Source organism: Vombatus ursinus, unplaced genomic scaffold (genome assembly GCF_900497805.2).
Source record: "Vombatus ursinus unplaced genomic scaffold, bare-nosed wombat genome assembly UNPS02001287.1, whole genome shotgun sequence".
Classification (NCBI taxonomy): domain Eukaryota; kingdom Metazoa; phylum Chordata; class Mammalia; order Diprotodontia; family Vombatidae; genus Vombatus; species Vombatus ursinus.
The window spans coordinates 13,270,632-13,290,659 of NW_020941065.1; the positions used below are offsets into that span (position 1 = coordinate 13,270,632).

The 20,028-nt window shown below is 44.1% G+C and overlaps 1 protein-coding gene across 1 annotated transcript in view; it reads left to right on the forward strand.

Annotated features, from left to right (window-relative positions):
• The window catches only part of MYO18B (myosin XVIIIB), a 352,079-nt gene that overhangs the window by 302,283 nt on the left and 29,768 nt on the right, over window positions 1-20,028 (forward strand). Inside the window, exons 40-41 of the mRNA XM_027862330.1 lie at window positions 1,403-1,444; window positions 5,686-5,847. Of these exons, the coding sequence (XP_027718131.1) occupies window positions 1,403-1,444; window positions 5,686-5,847 (204 nt within the window). The remainder of the gene's footprint in view (window positions 1-1,402; window positions 1,445-5,685; window positions 5,848-20,028) is intronic.

Sequence of the window (20,028 nt, forward strand, 5' to 3'; positions counted from 1 at the left end):
ATCCATCCATCCATCCATCCATCCATCCATCCATCCATCCATCCATCTATCTATCTATCTATCTATCTATCTATCCATCTATCTATCTATCTATCTATCTATCTATCTATCTATCTATCTGTCTATCTATCTCATCTATCTGTCTCTGTTTTTCTCTCTAGTCAACGATCTACCTACCTGCCTACCTATCTCATTTATCTATCTATTTTTGTCTTGTCTATCTATTCATCCATCTAGTTCTCTAGCTCTCTTACTCTCTTCATATATTATCAGCTATACTGCTGGAACATTGTCCCCACTCTCTGGGGGAAGGGTTGCCCCCTCTCCTGGCATGAGTTCACAAGGGTTGGACACTTCTCTGCCTCCAATGTCACAACTGAATTTTCCTGGAGTATAAAAATTCTTAACTATGGTCATGAGACTGTGGTATAGAGGGAAAAGCAACAACCTGAAAGTTGGGAGACTCATATTTTAGCCCCAGTTCTATCACCCAGTAGCCATGAGGTGTCTGGCAAGGCCCTTCCATAGGCTCACTTGGGTCCCTTCCAACTAGAACACTCTAGGAGTCCATGTTTTGGAGGCTCTGACACGGTGATAGGAATACAAGAGGGGAAAAACGTGGAAGCCATTTCAGTACAACATTGACCTGGACCTCCTAAAAGGAAAGCTAGGGAGTTATGGAAATTGAGGGAGGACAGAAGCCAGATGCTTTTCTAACATTACTTCCAGCTCCAATATTCTCTACTCTGAAGCCTCTTACTTCAACATTCTAAGGCCCCTCCCAGCTCTGACATCCCCTGTTCTAAGGACCCTCCCAGCCCTGACCTTCTCTGTTCTCAGGCCCCTCCCAGCTCTGACATGCCCTGTTCTGAGACTGTTCTTTCATTCTGTGCATTTGCTGCTCTTTTAGGGGCAGGTACAGTGCTGACTGATGATCGGAATCCCACCTCCCACCCCCCATCCCTCACTCAAGTGTCCTAGGGGATTCTAAAATCAGAACCAGAAGGTACCTCATGTAGTGTCCACTTCCAGATGAGGGAAGTGAGGTCCCAAGAAGGGAAGTGACTTAGCCAGAGTCCCCTAGCTAGCAAGCAGAAGCAGAACTGGGCTTTGTTCTGCCATCTCTTACCTGTAGCTCCAGTACTCCTTGGTTCTTTCATCTCTGGTTCCTCATTTGCTGAGGCCCAAGGCTGTATTTCAATCTTCGCTGCCCTGTAGGTAAAACATCATGTTCAATGTCCATCTCATTTCACACTCCATTTGGGGACTTTCCAAGGGGCCATGTACCTGCCTTCCCAGCTATTGATTGGGAAGGGAAGGGTTTGAGATAAAAGTCATTTGGAGCCGAGGGCTTGTGGCTCCAGTGAATTTTGACTGACTCACATTTGTTCCTTTCTCCTAGGACGATGCTGGAATCCTCCCCTACCCAAGCCCGAAGAGAGATGTAAGTGAAATGGCCCCAAGGTTGACTGGGCACTTTACTGTGAGATATGATGGATTGATCCATAGCGTTCTGGGAGCATATTTGCTGACCACATGTCAATATCCACTTAGAATGACTGCCTGGGTCTTTTCCCAAATGGGCCTTTTGAGAGATGTGTCTGTCAGAGTGTCAGATGTCACCCTGAAAGGCAGAAATAGATAAGGCTGGATATCTCAATCAAGGCACTGACAAATCATTATCAAGTTCCTTTAATGAATAAGTGGTAGTCCCTTGCTATGTAGTTGGAAGTTGGGAAGGCAGTGCAAAGCAAGGTGTTTACCATCTGGCTGGGAAGACAAGGTTCATGTTATAGAATGGTAATAGTTCAGGAGAGACAGCATGGTCCAATGGGTAGAGATCTGGCTTTGAAACCTCTCCCAGCTCTGATATTACATTGGCTAGAGAGCTAAGGCTGTCTGGGCAAGTCACTGGATCTCCCTGGGCCTCAGTGTCCTCAATCAGTAAAATGGGATGGTATATTGGGTAGAGTTGGCCTTAGGGTCAGGAAGACCTGAGTTCAGATATTACTTCCGATACATATTGGCTGTGTGACTCTGGGCAAATCACTCAAGCCTTTTATTAACTCAGGAAGCTGTCAAAATCTTTATGTCCCTGAGGAGTTACCATTCTTCCTCGATGGAGAGACTATCCATACTGGGAGTCCTCCCTCACCAAGGAAATCACAGGTCTTGGACAATGGACAAGCAAAAGTAAATGCTAATAAATGTTCATAACAATTAAGGATTACAAAGCACTCTGAATGTATTATCTCACCTACTCCTCATCAACCTTATTGTAGAGACTGAAGTATCACTATCTCCATCATACAGATGATTTAACTGAAGCTCAGTAGTGAAATAACTCTTCCTCCATTAGTTAACCATTCAATCCATCAGTCAATCCAAAAGCAATTACTTAGTGCTCACTATGTGCAATTATTAAATACTCACTAGTTACTTAAGTGTTGGTGATACAAAGACACTTGGGTTTCACAGAAGTGAAACAGCCCTTGCCTACAAGGAGTTTACATTTGAATGAGGAAGTTAATCCCTCCACATATGACTAGATACAGAATACAAACAATGAGATGAGCTGGTTCTGGAAGGGGTGTCTTAGCAGCTGGCGGGGGGGGGGGGCAGGCATTGAGAAAAGCCTCCTGCAGAAGGGAGGGTCTGAGCTGAGGCCAGAAGGAAATCAGAGATGCCTAGAGGCATTAGGGAGCTAATGGTTAGAGAGTGCTTCAGGATAGTGTCTTTGGCAGCTGTGTGAAGGATTAATTGGAGGAGAGAGAGACTGGAGGCAGAGGACATTGTGACAGTCCAGGAGAGAGGGGATGAGGGGCTGAACCAGGGTGTGTGTGTATGTGTGTGGTGTGTGCATATGTGTGTGTGTTATGTATGTGTGTTGTGTGTGTATGTGTATGTTGTGTGTGTTTATGTGTGTATTTGTGTGTGTGGGATGTGTGTGTGTGTGGGGGATGTGTGTGTGTGTGTGTGTAAAAGAATGTGTTTGTGTGGTGTGTGTGTGTGTGTGTGTGTGTGTGTGTGTGTGCGTGTGTGTTTGGAGAGGACATATTCCAGGGGACTGTGGAGACAGAAACAATAAGAAATGTCAACTTATTGGCTATGGGGAGTGAGTAAGAGGTCAGAGTTGAGGACGACAATGATGTTGGGTGACTGGAAGGATGGTGGTATCCTTGACAGTAGCAGGGAAAATTGAAATAAGAATGGGTTTGGGGGAAAGATAATGAGATCTGTTTTGGACATCTCGAGTTTCCAATGCCTTTGGGAAATACAGCTTGAAATGTCCATTAGGTGGTGGGTGCTGGAGGACTGGAGCCCTGAAGAGAAAGCAGGACGGCATTGTCGGTGGTGGTGCAGCTCTCAAAGAGGACCAATGACATCATGAGGGGAATGATATCTATCTGGGAGCCATCTGTATTGAGACAAAAATGAAACCTAATTAAATATTTTTTGTTAAGAGCCTACTATGTACCAGCAGGCCCTGGGCTCAATTCTGGTGCTACAGAGGCAAAGATGAAACAGTCTCTGAAGGAACTTCTGTAGTATAGTAGTAGCTCCATAAATGCCTGGTGTATCATTGACATATTCTCCTGGGGAAGGCAATGCACGCAAATGAATGTGTACTTAATAGATACAAACAAAATGAATGCAAACTAGTTTGGAGAGGGAGGGCACTGGCAGTTTGAGGGATCAGGAAAGGCTTCCTCCCTCTCTCTCACCCCCCTACGTCCAATCTGTAACCAGCTCCTGCCAATTCTACCTTCCCAACACCTCTCACATGCCACCCCCCCCTTTTCTGGTCTCTAACACTGCCCCCACTGATGCAGATGCTCATCACTCCTCCACACTGTTGTCATAGCTGCTGCTAGTGGGTTTTCCTGCCTCAGGTTTCTCCCCATTCTAGTCCATCCTCCTCCATTTGGTTGTGAAATGCTTAGGCCAACCCTAAAGCACAGGGTTGACCATGTCACCCCCACCCCTCATCAATAAATTCCAATGGCTCTCTGTTATCTCCAGAATCAAATACAAAATTCTCTGCCTGGCTTGCAAATCCCTTCATAAGCTGGCCGAGTCCTATTTTCCCTAGTCTTCTTTTTTCTTTTCTTTTTTTCAAGGCAGTGGGGGTTAAGTGACTCGCTCAGGGTCACACAGCTAGTGTTTGGTCTGAGGCCAGACTTGAACTCAGGTCCTCCTGACTTCAGGGCTGGTGCTCTATCCACGGTGCCACCTAGCTGCCCCCTCGAAGTTTCCCTAGTCTTCTTGAACCTTATGCTCCCACCTGCATGTTCTGAGATCCAATGACACTGGTCTTCTTTCTGTTCCTCATACGAGACCATCCCCCGACTCTGAACAGTTTTATTGGCATTTGTCAGGACCCAGCCAAAATCCTGCCTTCAGCAACAAACTGTCCCTGATCCCTCTCAATGCGAGTGCCTTCCTCCATTGATTATCTCCAATTTATCCAGTATATAGTTTGTTTGTACTTAACTTGTTTGCTTCTTTCCCCCCCACCCCCCCACTCCCATGAGACGGAGAGCTCCTTGAGGGCAGGGACTATCTTTTTTCTTTCTTTGCATCCCTAGCACTCAGCCCAGTGCCTGGCTCACAGTAGGCACTGTATAAATGCTTGTTGTCTTGACTTGGCTTCATGAAGAAATTGGTGCTTGACCAAAGAGTCTTGAAGGAAACAAGAAATTTGGAGAGGCAGAACCGAGGAGAAAGTACATCCTGGGTGTGGAGACTGGACATGGCAGAGACAGAGATGAGTCATGGAATGCCATATATGAAGAATCCAGGATGTTCCATGTTCTCAGTGGCCCTCCATCTCTGACATTCTGTGCTCTGAGGTGTCCCCCCTCTTCCCCAATCAATCCTTCTTCTGTGTCATAGTGCAAAGAGCACTGAGTTTGAATTCAGCACACTTGGGTGCTGAATACACACATACACAGATATATACATACAAGTGTGTGTATGGATAGATATATAAATGGATGGATGGATAGATAGATAGACAGACAAATGGATAGATAGATAGATAGATGGATGGATGGACCAACAGAGAGAAAGAGAGAGAGAGAGACAGAGACAGAGACAGAGACAGAGACAGAGACAGAGACAGAGACAGAGGCAGGCAATGGAAGATAACCAGAAGGGGAAGGCATTACCAGCTGGGGGACCAGGAAAGGCTTTCTACAGAAGATGGTGTCTGAGTTGAGCCTTGAAGCAAGCCGACAAAGCTAAGAGGTAGAGGCAGCATAGTCTGGTTGAATGGACATCTGTAAAATGAGTGATTCAAACGTGTGTGTATTGGGCCAAATGGCTACCTGAGTTTCCTTCTAGTTTTCCAATTGGGTGAAGCTGTGATTTTCTGATCCTGTGACCAGATGACTTGTGCATGCTCTTTCATCTCTCAATCCCATCAACTTTGGCACAGGAAGCATTTGAGCTGGGAGGAATCTTAGAGATTATTTTAAAGGTGAAAACAAACAAACCAACAAGCCAAAGTCCAGGGAAGTCTTGCCCCAAGTCCCCCAGGGAGTGAAGGTTAGAAACTGAGTGAGGCAGAGCAGAGAGGGTTAAGGAAGGCTGGGGTCATTACGGATGAACCAATATGGAAGGCACCAATGCTTTGTACCTCCCCTTTGGGCAGGGATGGTTAATTCTGTGCTCTTGTTCCAGAGATAATCAATCCCTTCTGGATTCCTCCATCAGCTCTCAGCCAATGGAAAACGTCAGATCCTGGCTGAGTTTGTCCCCAAGCCCACCCCCATCCAGGTCCAGCCTCAGAGGGAGAAGTCCTTCGCAGCAGTCAGCCAATGGTAGCGGAATTCTGGATCAGAGGTAAGAGACTGTCAGTGGTGGTCAGGAGCCACTCACACGAGGGGATCATCAGAGCCCTCCTGGGTTCTGCTCTTTCCTCTGATGCCCCAGCCTCACTGCCTCAAGCCCAGACCTGGGTTGTCTTAGTACAAGGCAATGCCCGTGTGGGGGCAGAATGTAATTATAAAACATCATAATATAATAAGTGTGACGTAATAATTATCTTATGAAGCATTAACTATAATATCATCATAATAAAATGATAAATTTTCATAAAAATGATGACTCCCATTTCCCCCGTGTATCTGACCTCCCCCTCCTGGTATCCCTGGCTTTCTTTGAGTCTCACCTCAAATCCCACCTTCTGTGGGAGACCTTTCCAGTCTCCCCAGTTTCCTCCCTAGCTTGCCTTCCATTTATTCTGTATAGAACCCAGTGTTTTCTACTTATCTTCACATTTGTCTCCCCCCCCTTAGAATGGATGCTCCTTTGGGACAAAGCCTGTGTTTGGCTTTCTTTGTATTCTGAATGCGTAACACACTGCTTAGAATAAAGTAAGAACTATAATATAGTAAGTAGTATAAGGAATGCTTTCTGACCAACTGACCAACTGATTTTTTCCTCCAGTTCACAGAGCATTTCCTTTCACAATAATCCTGTGGGACAGACAATCCAAGTATTATTATACCCATTTTACAAATGAGGTAATGAAGGTCCAAAGTTAGGCAACAATTTAATGGAGACCATCAGAGTCAGTGCTGGAATGGATTTTTAGAGGCCATCTAATCTAATCTCTTTAAAAAAAAAAAGACTGGTCTTTCTATCTCATCCAAGCCGAAAGGTTAGGAGTGGCTAATGACCTTGATGCCATCACTGAGTAGCTCAGAAGCTGGGCTCATTTGACCCTCCTTAGGGAATCTGGTGGCCTGCTGTTCCCAGGGCCCACCACACTAAAGCTAGATTTGGTGCAGACATTCAGTGGGCACGGCCCACGGCGGCTCAGAATCCCTGAGCTCGAGAGATCCGCCAGCCTCAGCCTCCCCAATAGCTGGTATTATGGTCATGGGCCTCCGCACCTGGCTCCAGTCTCTTTCTTTTCTAGACAAAACAATTGAGGTTCAGGAGAATTCAATGACTAGCCCAAGGTCACACAAAGTAGTAGGTTCTAGAGTTAAGCTTTGAAAAAGACCTTGGGCTCCAAGTCGCACATGTTTACTGTTTTGTTTTTATTACGCCCATTTTGCAAAATTTGAAACTGAGGATCAGAAGGATGTAAGTGACTGCTCGGTACCATAACCACAACACAGTCCTAGAGTTTGACTTTCATTCCATCACTCCTTCCACTAAAGATTGTGTGGAGGCAGAAGTGACTCCACTTTTGTGGATTCACTTTGTGACTCAACTAGAAACAACAGAGGAGAAGGAATTTCCATCAGTTTACCAGTTGTGCATTCGCCCAGTGCCCAGCAGGCTGTCTGGCCAAATCTTCCACCATCAACTACCTATTTACATGTCAGCCAAAGGGACTGAGTCAACAAGTAGCTTGCACCCTGTACCATCACGCCCTTTGTGTTTGGGGGTAGAGGATACAGAATGTTCCAGCTGGAGGTGACCTTACTTGCAGAAAGGACGCTACCCTCTGGAGAAGGGAAGGGACTTGTACAAGGCCACAGGCCAGAATTCTCTAATAACAGATAGATAGACCCAGATCCCTTTCTCATCGTGTAGTTTTCTAACAGCAGCCTCAGTGTGGCGAGGATGTCAGGAAAATATTTCCCAGGTGGACTTCTAAGTTGCCATCGTCCCCAACGCTTTATACTTTACTTATGCCAGAGGCAACTGTCTATTGCTAGGTGACCCTCTTGGCTTGTGCTGGAAAACATCTGGGGAGAAACTAGAAACAGAAACTCGGTACTGGGCTGGCTGGGTAGGTGGGGAGGGGGGAAGGTGGTGAGGCATGGTGGAGTGTTTGAGAAATGTGCCTGGTATGGTGCCATTGTAAGAGATGGAACAGAAGGAGAAGGAGAAGAGGAGGGAAGGAGGAAGAGGGGGAGAAGGGAAAGAGGAAGGGAGGAGAAGCAGGCAACATGTTGACTGTTGGTGAGAAAAGACATGTTGGTGGCTCAGATTAGTAACTGTTACTGTCTGAGGAGTCACTCGGGCCAGATGATGGGGGCTGTGGGGTGGAGGTTATGTGGTGGAATGAGTGACCAGAGGTGAGGAAGACCAGGGTTCTAATCTTTCCTCAGACACTGGGCAAGTCCCTTAACCTCTCTGAGACTCAGTTTCCTCATCTGTAAGTTAAAGATAACAACTCCTTCATCCCTCGGCTCACAGGGATATTATGAGGATTACATGAAGAGTGTCAAATGCTTTGTGTATGTTAATGTGCTGTATAATTGCCAAATGTTGTTATTCCATGCTGGGCGTGGAGTCAGGAAGACCTAAGTTCAAATATGGCCTCACCTCTGTCTGCCTCAGTTTCCTAACTTGTGAAATGAGAAGAATGCCAGGAGCATTTGCTTCGTGGGGTTCTGTGGCATTGTGTACATGAAGAGGCCCATGACATTAAAGCAGCTTGCCTGAGCTCGTGCAGGTCACAAAGGTCAGAGGAAGGATTTGAACACAAGACCTCTGACTCCGGTGCTCTTTCCCCTGTACCTTGCTGAGTTTGAATCTCCTTTCTGATGATGGCTGTGTGACTACGGGTAAGTCCCATAACCTCTCTGACAGCCTGTGAAATGAGAAGAGTTCTAGTCCAACAGCCTTCCAGTTTGTCGTGAGGACCACATGAGGAAAAGGAGGGAGAGTATTTTGTGACCCTTAAAGCCCAGCAGAGAAGTCAGCTGAGGAGAACAATGGTGGAGCCTCTCCTTTCATCCCCCCAGTTTTATACTTGGCCTGATGCTGTTCTTGCTAACATTTATTCTCTTCCTCCTCCTCCACCTTTTTCTCCTTCTGTTCCTTCTACTACAATGAGACCATGCTAGGCACACTTATCGAATACCCTGTCATGCCTCACCCCATACCATTATTAAGCATCTTGGTGGCCCAAATAGCTCCATTTCCTTCCAAACCTCAGAGTCACAGAATTAACATTTTCTGCAACCACCCCATGAACCTGTGCTTTCCAGTTCCCTCATCCCATTCACTTTGGCCAAACATAACCCTGATGGGAAGCTGGCACCTGAGCAGGCGTGAGGAGAAATCTGCTCTTCAAAGGTCCCATCTGGTTCTAAATGGCAACCCTTTGGAGGAGGCCTGAGTGCCAGCTGCTCTGGAACCTGGTCACAGGTGGGCCCTGCAGCGTTCAAGGGGCTCCATGGGGTTCACTGCTATTTTGGAGTCTGGCTTCCCTCTTCATTGAGCCCTGGGCTTAAAAGTAATGTGACTGATAGGATGATTTTATATTCAGAGATCATAGCGTCATTGCCTCTTAGACTTGGCAGACTCTTGAGAAATCATTTTAATCCAACAAGCACATTTTACTGATGAAAAAACTGAGAGCTTGGGAGAGACTTAAGGGCACACAGGGAATGATGGGGCCAGGGCTTCCTACCTCTCCCTCTGGTGTTAGTTATCCCACGTATATTGAAGGTGTGAATGTATTTTATGATGTATAAAACATGATACAAGATTTTGGAATATATATATATATCTATATCTATATACCAAATCTATATCTATCTATCTATCTATCTATCTATCTATCTATCTATATATGTGTCTACCTATGTGTGTGGATGTGTATTTTTTTTAATATGACCAATATATTTTAGGACTAAAGTGAGCAGATTCTATGTATCCTTGGATAATTCATTTTACTTATCTAGCCTCAGTTTTCTCATTTGTGAAATATGGAGATTAGATTTCCAGGGACCTTTCCTGCTCTATGATCCTATGACCTTTAAATAAAAATTAGAGGACTGTGATAATGGTCTTCAAGTATCTGTCAATTATCAATAATAAGTCAAATATTCCCTCTGTGCCTCAGTTTTGTCATTTGCATAATGAAGATATGAATCCTTGTGGTATCTACCTTAGGGTTTTTTGCGAGTTTCAAAGGGGAATTATTGATGGTGATGTTGTGGGTATTGGTATGGGTTTCCCCTCTCTTGAGTTCAGCAGTTGAAGGCTGGGTGACCACGTTGTTAACAGAATAGGTGCTTTAAGGTTTACAAAGTGCTTTGCAATTATTATCTTATTTGTTTCTCACAACAACCCTGGGATGCAGGTGCTATGATTATTCCCATTTTGGAGATGAGGAAACTGAGGCAGACCGAAGTTAAGCACCTTGCCCAGGATCACACAGCCAGTAAGTGTCTGGTAGGACACTAGGTAGGATTTGAACTCAGATCTTCCTGACTCTCGGTCCAGTGCTTTATCCATTTCACCACTGAGATATCTTGTAAGAAGGAGGTGATGTGGTACTGGGGAAAGAGAACTGGGTTCAGAATCAGAGGGCCTGGTTCCAGTCCCAGCTCTGCCTCTTATGATCTCGGTGACCTTGGGCAGGTCATTTCTTGGGTTCTCATTTGTTCATCTGTAATATGAGGGGGTGAGACTCAACACTCTCCAAGGTAATTTCGAGCTTCAGATGGATAACCCTATATGTAAGGGAGAGGATTCTTTTTTGTCTGTAGGTTGATGGATTGCCTCCTGTGGTTTCTTCCAGCTCAAATTCTGTGACTATAATTGCCACCATGTCCAGACTTTGAGTCTTTCCTTTGATAAAGTGAAATGACTTCAAATCCAGTAAAGAACTAGGCTGGGATCCTGCAGGCTTCTGGATTTGCCAAAGGGATCTTGCCCACTCCACAGATAGGCTCTCAAAGCCTTCATGAAGGCAGAGAGTGAGATCCCTTTTCCATTCACGCATTCCATCTGATTTTATTTCCATTTCTCTGAGCTCGTTTGGTTTTCTGTCATGAGGGTGGCCCAATTATAATTAGAAGTGAACGTCAATAAATCAGAAATTATGGATTAAACAGATGCATAATTAAGATGAAATGCATTGGACTTTCATCATAACAAAAGGCCAATAGGATAAAGTAGAGAGTAGAGTGGCTGGTTAATGGGTGACCCCAGAAATGAACACTTATTTTCCTTGCTCACTTCAAAAGCTCTTGATCTAAGGTGAAGCTTAGAAAGTAAAAGAAGCAGCTGGAAGGAGGAGGATATTAACTTCTGGGGCCTTGAACGGGCTGATGATTGTTGGTAAGTGACCCAAGACTGATATGTAAGATGAGCAAAAATATCAGAAGGAAATTGAGACAACAAAGCAAGGCTGGTGAGCTAATTAAAACAAGATCAACTGATTATTACTTTTAATTACGCATGAAAGAAAGCCTATTTGAAGAAAGAGCTTGGTTCTCTGGAAACTATCCCACTCCCACTGCAACCTGGGACATTCACATGCCTAGGCTGCCCCGATCATGGTGATGAGAAGAGTGGAGATGGGCTCATTCCTGATGATGCTTTCACTGATGATGGACAATTTAGGGCCAACAGCTGCTCAAGTGATGCTTTTTCCTTTTCACATCCCATTCCCACATTCCCTTCTCTCCTTGGATCCTGACACTGGGCCTGTGAGTGGGGAAGGGGACCAATTATTAATCCCTATTTTGCAGATGGTAGCACCTGAGTTCACAGTGAGCTCCAAATCAATCAGTCAGTCAACCAACAAGTATTTCTGAAGTGTCTACAGTGTATTAGGGACCATGCCCAGTGCTGAGGATGCTGATGAAACTGAGATAGTACTTGCCCTCAAGGAATTTATGTGCTAACCACAGAGGTGAAATGCATAGATAGGGACATACAAAAGAAAAGGACAGAATAATGTGGAAATGGATATATACAAAGGAAAGGAACATATATGAAGGAAAAGGACATGGACATATACAAAGGACAGATACAAGGAAAGCTCTAGGAGGAATGTAGCTGGGGGAGCCAAGAAAGGCCTCATATCAAACAAGCCTACCTCAGGTTCAAGATATTCCTCAGGGCGACAAATACTCACACCTATAACCCCTAATTCCCCCTCCCCCATATGCTTGCTTTCTTTAGTAAACTAGGGGATACAATTAATTCAAAGCAAAGAGACAGCGGGTCAGACAGGGAGGAGGAGCTAGACCTGTACATTCCCATCTGTCTATGGGAAGAGTGGACTCATGGAGCATACTTGCACATCCTTACCTTGAATGTATTTGCATGCACACAGGTTGTCTCACCCCATAGAACATAAGCTGTTTGAAGGCAGCGATGATTTCATTTTTTGTCTTTGAATTCCCACTACCCTAGCACAGTGTCCGGCATGTAATAGACATTTGATAAATGCTGATTGATTGACCAGGAAAACATGAAGAGATTCACATATAGGGAACGTGTTTAGCCATGGCACATGCACGTGCTTCAAGAGGCATTCGCTTCTGAGTAGAGGGGCAAATCACACTTCTGACTCTGTGGGGTCAAAGGGGTCTTTTGATGATGTCACACTGCAGCCACCTGGTATACTCCCCACTGGATTTTTTAATTTAAAAAATTTTTCATGATATCCATTCCAGTTTCTGCCACATAATGGTCCCTGTTGGTCTTCTGTGGCCACTGCTTGGTGGCACTCCATTGGTGTTGTGGTCACTGTGGCAGCTTCCAGGTTAGGGTCACTGGACACAAAGCAATAGAGCTTCTCTTTCCTCCTGGCCTTTACCATCAAGCTGGTGTCACAGGCCCAGCTGTTATCACTTCTCCATAAGAGGAAACAGTGGCTCTGCCCACTCTTTCCTTAGCCTGAAGGCAGAGCCTTAAGCTCCACTTCTTTAGAAAGGCAAAACTTGAATACACCTACTCTTACCCTAAAGAAAAACCTCATACCAGCTTCTTAATCCGGTGGGAAGCTTTGATCTATTCTCAGAGCCTTGGCTAACGTAGATACTTGTTTTCCAAAAAGATATCCTTCACCTCAATTGCCGAGGTCTTAGGAACATAGAAAGTCCCAAAAATTTAACTTAGCCTGAGAAATTCCTTATGGCCCTTGCTTATTGTCAAAATGCTTAACAGAGGCTAGTCAGAATCACTTTTGAATTTCAAAAAAGAATGCTAAAAGGCTCTTGGGATCTAGGATCCCCCACTTTTTCAAACCCCTAATTATTTTGGTATTTTATAGTTTTAATTTTTATATTTAATATATTCCCCCAATTACATGTTCAAATTTTTTTTAACATTTGTTTTAATTATTTTGGTTTTTGATACAAATGAACAGGATGGCGAAAGGCACAAGAACCCACTGCTAATCCCAGGGGACAAGGTTATTATCATTCTCCTGCCTGGACTAATTCCTGCCTTTTTTTTTTTTTTTTTTTTTTGGTGAGGCAGTTGGGGTTAAGTGACTTGCCCAGAGTCACACAGCTTGTGAGTATTATGTATCTGAGGCTGGATTTGAACTCAGGTCCTCCTGACTCCAGGGCTGATGCTCTATCCACTGTGCCACCTAATTGCCCCATAATTCCTGCTTTTTTTTTTATGGACATATAGTCATATCAATCTCTCTACATGGAGCAGAAACTGAGATCCAGAAGTGGGAAATAATTTCCCAAAGGTTATACAATGCGTGTGTGTATGTGAGTGTGTGTGTGGGCACGCACTTGAAATATTTACACTATAATCTGTTTTTTTGAGTCCATGATGCTTTAAGCTCTCTTTCTAATCAGCTCAGATGTATACAAGGAGGAGTTCACTGACTCCAAAGGATCTGGCCAAGTATTATCCATTAATGTCAAGAAAATCCTAATGATCTGCTGTGTAAGGAATACTCACTGAAAAACACAGAAGAATAATTGGGCTGCTGGAAAAAGGAGTCCTAGAATCAGAAGATTATAGCATTTTAGGACTAAATGGGACCTTAGATCCCAAACTCATAAAAGAGGCATTTTAAAACGTGGATTATAAGTGAGAGGGGCTTTAGAATATAGACTGTCAGACCTGGGAGGGGCTTTAGAACAGAGGATGTCAGGGCTGGGAGGGGCCTTAGAACAGGGGATGTCAGGGCTGGGAGGGGCCTTAGAACAGAGGATGTCAGGGCTGGGAGGGGCCTTAGAACAGGGGATGTCAGAGCTGGGAGGGAGCCTAAAATAGCTTAGTGGCACAGTGGAGAGAATGCTAGACAGGAAGATCTGACTTTGAATCTTGACTTAGACACTTAGTAGCTCAGGTGACACAATTTGCTTACCCTCTCTCATCCTTAGTTTCCTCCTCTGTAAAATGGAGCTAAAAGAAGCACTCACCTCCCAGGGTGGTTATGAGGCTCATACAAAGATAATATATATAAAAAAGCTTTGCAACCCTTGAAGTACTATGTATATGCTATTTCTAACATAGCGGGCTCACTCTTAGGGAGAGCTTAGAACCTATGATCAAACTGAGGCAGAGAACAAGGCATTGACCGAAGGCTGCCAGAAGCAGAACCTTGTCCCCTGTACCCTGGGTCTGCCTTATCCCCTCATATCCCTCCTGTGCTGGGTGCTCTTTGAATAGGACTGAGGCTTTCCCAGCTTTATGTCCCCCCTCTCTCCCTCTCCCCCGCAGCACATGGGGTGGGGCTGTGTACATAATTATAACTGATAATTCTGGATCATTTTAAGACTCACAGATTGCTATCAAAACAGCATCTCATTGGATACTAAAACCATCCTGTGAGGTAAGAATTACAGGCACTTTTGTCTGCTTTTATAGATAAGGAAATTAAGGGCCACAAGGGTAAAATGACTTGCCCGTGATTCCATAAGTTAGTTCTGAGATTTGCAGCCAGGATTCGAACCTGAGTTCTCCAGACTTCAAGTTCCCACTGCATACAGTAGGCACTTAATAGATGTTTGTTGAGTAACTGAATGACTGAGCAAAGTAGAACATCTCCTAGATGGTTAAGAAAAACCATTGTGGGGAAAATGAGAGAGAGAGAGAGAGAGAGAGAGAGAGAGAGAGACTGTTTTATGACTCCAAAAAATCCCTGTCTATGTTATTTATAAGGAGGTGTCAGCTCAAGAGAAATATACCTAAAGCCTGGTGATGGATGGCCAAGAAGACGCCTTGCTGCCTCTGAAAAATGCAAGAGCTTCTAGAAATGGTGATACTAAATTTAATTAGTGACACAGGGACAAAGTGTTTATGACCTCAGCAGTGGCTGCCGCCATATTTGGCCCCAAAGTCTCCCCATATCTCTGGCACCATCCCCCAAAACTTGGGATGCCATGCCAGCCTCAGGTCTCAAGTCAGGCTGGCTGATGGACAGTCATGTGTCCATGCGTGAGCACCCAGTCTGGGTATTCAGAGGGATCCAGTCTACCTCCAAGTGGACATCACCCAGGATGAGAGAGGGCCCATTGGAAAGCTTCTTCTAGTGATTTCCTTTCCTTTAGGAAAGTGGTATCGCCTAGGGTTGGATTCAAGGTGATTCCTCCCAGGGAGGAACTTGCTAAGGAAAAGCGAAGGACTAGGAAGAAGGTGCCTCCTTTATCCTTGACATCTCCCACCACAGTCAATGAGGCCTGGTCAAGAAACATTTATTAAGCACCTACTATATGTCAGGTGCAAAGTTCTGGGGGTACAAAGAAAGGGAAAATATTCCATCTTTGCTCTTGCAAAGAGCCCACATTCTAATGAGGGAGATGATAGGTGCACACACAAAGTGCATACAAGATTTCTCTCTGTGTGTCTCTGTCTCTCTAAGCATACTCTCTTTCTATATATGTATAGATACACATGCACATAAATGTATATATCTATGTATACACATGCATGTATAAACACGCATGTATACAGGTACACACAGACACGTGTATATGTGTACGTGCACATGTGTACATGGTATGCATGTATGTGCACATATATGTATGTGTATGCATGTATATGTATAGAGCAATATGGAGGTAATGTCAGGAAAGGCATTGAAGGGGACTTTCAGGAAAGGCTTGCTGTAGAAGGTGGGATATTAGCTGAGATTTGAGCTAAGTCTCCCATGCATGGGAGACAGCCAGTGACAATGCCTCTTCTTGTGAGAGGACATACAGGAAGGCCAGTATCACTGGAGGGGAGTGAAGTAGAAAAAGACTAGAAAGGAGGTGGCTTCTGAGCTGAGAAGGGTTTGAAGAAGACAAGGGTTTGGAGGTGAAAGAAGGGCAGTTCACGTCAAGGACAGAGGAAGGCTTGTGTGATACATTGACAAAGGGGAGGGGAGAAGAGGGGAAGGGAATGAGCATGTATCTAGCTCTTGCTATGTGCAGACAATGGGCTAAGCACTTTCCAAATATCATTTCATTTGATCCTCCCTATTAACTTGGGAGGTAGGTGCTGCTTTATTCCTATTTTATAGATGAGGAAACTGAGAAAGGCAGAGGCGAAGTGACTTGGTCAGGGCCACACGGCCAGCAAATGTCCACATCTGGATTTGAACTCAGGTCTTAAGGACTTCAGGCTCAGAGCTCTATCCACAGAGCTACCTAGAGATGGCATGCTAAGTTTGCAGAACATTTAGTCGTACAGTTTGACTGGAATAAAGAATGAGCCAAAGGAAGTTATATAAAAGAAGATTGGATTCAAGGTTAGAGCCAGATTGTGGGGGAGACTTCAGAAAATTAAAAAGAGAAAGGGAAAACTACCTATTGCATCCCAAACAGAGGCTTTGCAGGATTTCCTCTCCTTCTTACCCATAAAACCATCGACATAGATTCCATTGAATAGTTTTTGGTGTTTTTTTTTTTTTTGGTGGGGAGGAGAGCATCTGGACCTGTGATTTCATCAATGTAGAGGACTCCCAGTATGGAAACTCCCTCCACTAAAGCAGATAGATATCGTATCTGAAACTGATGGTTTTAGAGAACTGTCTTAGGTGCTGACAGGTTATGTAGCTTGTCCAAGGTTACAGAGCCAAAATGTGTCTATAACCATTATACTTCATTGTGTCTCTTATCTTGGGCTTAGGGGCATCATTTCTTCCTCCACTGGCTAGCCCCACAAAGTCCCCACTAGATTGTGTATCCTTTTGGAGATTGTATTTATATCCCAGCCTCAATGGTCGGTCTGTCACCACATAATTAGCAATGTTATGCTCTGAATTTATTACCAAAAGCTACTCTGGTCTGTTTTCATTGGATGTGTACCATATTGCAATGTGAGCATAGAGATTATTGTATAAATTATTCTCACTCACATAATCATCGTGATTTTAATTACTGTGTAATCTTCACTAATTACTGCTGGATGTATCATTTGCTTTGGTGCCGGTTTCATACCACGACTTTACATTGGGCTTAAAAGACAGTATTATGTCTCTGTCTGTCATGAGAGGAGATTATTCTCCCTCTGTAAAAACTCTGAGTCTTGTACACTTGGCTCATTTTCCATTTGAAATCCAGATAGGTGTAGAAGGATGCTAGGTGAGTGCTTCCTCAGTGAGGGCACATCATTCGTGTCTTGACAAATGGCTCATTGGCAGTTGCTGATTTCATGGGCACCAAGCCTCTGAGAATAAGCATCCCTGAATTTAGGTAGGTGGGCTCTTGGATGATTGATGTATAGTCCATCTATACAACATATTAAGCCTTTTCTCCTTGGTATGAACTTTCAGAGCTTTAGCTCTGATGGCATAGCCTCCACCAAGCCAAGATGGCATCTTCATCAGTGAAATTGAGTTGAGGCATCAGACCAGAGATGTAACAAAGCAAATGAGCCTTTGCCAGGGGTGGAGACAATGACCCCAGAGCACTGTCTCATCTGCCAATTCTACCTGCTTCCCTCAGCTGGAGTGACCTCATCCTGAGATAGGCTTTTCCCCTGGGTCATCAAGTTGGGTAAATAGTTGTCAAGGAAACATACACACACACACACACACACACACACACACATATACATATACATATACATATATATGTGTATATATGTATGTATGTGTGTATATGTATGTATACATGTGTGTATGTATGTGTGCATATATGTGTATATAATTATTTTTCAAAATTATATAAAAGTTTGCTATTATTATTCCCTGCTCCCAATAGTGTACCCCAAATTAGCCTAAGTCTGCCCAGCCCTTGGGGATACTGCTTACTTCGGGTATAGAGACTGCTGGTCAAATCATAGAATTTTGGAGCTGGAAATAACCTTAGAGATATCCAATCCAATTCCCTCATTTTATTGATTAGTAAACCCAGATGCTGAAAGAAGAGAGTGATCTGCTCAGAGCTGGAAAGCAAATGAATAGCAGAGTTGAAACTTGAATCTTCCTGGTCAGTGTTCTTCTCACCCACCTTCTTCACCCGTCCATGATGCTAGGCTAACTCCCAAGGGAGTGATTTCTGAAAGATGGCGTCTGGTAGTCTCCTTTCCTAGAATTTATCCATGTCAGATCCTGGTGTGGCAGAAGGAGCACCAGAGTGGTTTGGTTTGTAGTGCCTTCACTTCAGTCTGTGTCCAACCCCTCCTTGTACGGAGGAAGAAGCTGAGCCTTTGAAAGGGGATGTAACTTGCCTAAGAGTGGACATTTGAACATAAGCCTTTATTGACTCCCACCCTCAACTTCTTTCCATAATATTGTGCTGATCATAGATTAAGAGCTGGAAATCAGTGGCTGTTTTATTCAACCCACTCATGTTCTAGAAGAAAAAACCAAGGCCCATGGTTTTAAGTGAATGAATGAATAAAAAATCATTTATTAAACACTTTACATGATTAGCATGGAGAATATAAAGTGGAGAGAGTCCTTGCCCTCAGGAAGCTTACGTTCTAATGGGGGAGACCACAGATATTGAGGAATGGTATCCAGCAAGGGATATGTTGATTTGAAAAGTCACAAAATAATGGAATGGATCCAAGAGGAAAGGAGATTGTTATGGTTGAATTAATTTGTAATGGAATTCATTCATTAATAGTTATAGAATTGGGGGAGATTTGGAGAGGAAGAGGCCTTGCAAAAAAATGGCCAGGAGGCATGGCTGGGACATCTAGATATAGTGGGTCAGATGAGGTCATATAAGCCAAAGATCACATAGACCCAAGGCTGCCAGGTCTCAGAGACCACAAAGAGGAGAAGTATTAATTCAGGTCCCCACAAGCTTGTGTCACAAGGGGAACAGAATTTATCTTGAATGAGACAGGCACATTCCTAACAATAACACCTACTATTAACACAAAACCTCTTTACTTCCCAAGCCCTGTCCAACAGTACACTTATTTCAGCCATGTTTCAGTGATAGCTTCAAGACCATCTAGTCCAACATCTTGCCCTCACCCATTATCCAGATGAGGAAACTGAGGCCCAGAGAGAGGTAGGTGGTAATGATGATTTCCAAGATCTCTTTTGTCTCTAAAGGTCCAGAAGACCCATAAGTCATGTTGTCTTCTTTGTATTGGCACAGAGCCCTTTGCAAATGGCACCTATTGAATATGTTTCTACTAAAGCTAATTGGATGGAATAGTAAGCAAGCAGCCATCCATTAATCCCCCCTTGGTGCCAGGCATTGTACCGTGGGCTGGAATGCAAAGACAATGAGCTTACATTCCCATCCAGGACTGCTTTACATTTTTGGTGTCCTGGACCCCTTTGGCAGTCTGGGGAAGCCTTTGGACCCCTTCTCAGAATCGTGTTTTTAAATACTTAAGGGAAATAAATGCTACATTTTAGTTAGAGACTAGTGAATTTTTTTTCCCATCCACGTTCTTGGGTCCCCAGAAATCTATTCACAGACTTCACAGACCCCTGGGGGTCCTTAGACCCCAGGTTAAGAAGAACCCCCGCTTACTGGGAGGTGTGTGTGGGAATAAAAACAACAACAATAACAATAACAATAATAATAAATGACATTTATTTAACACTTTGAGGTTTTTAAAAGCATGTTACATATATTTTCTCACTTGATTCTCACAACAACGCTGCATGAAAGGTGCTATTATTGTGCCCATTTTACAGAACAGGAAGCTGAGGCTAAGAGTTTGAGTGGCTTGCCCAGGGTATCCCAACCAGTAAGTCTCTGGGGCAGGATCCGATCTCAGGTTTTCCTGACTCTAGGTCAGGAGCTCTAAGTGCAAGGCCACTCAGCTGCCTGCAAAACATCCATGTTCATCTCCTCAAGTATATAGTCCAAACTGGAGGGTGGTAGAGGGCCAGCCTCCAAACACATCTGTCAGATGATGAATGAGGACATCTCAAGGCTTTTT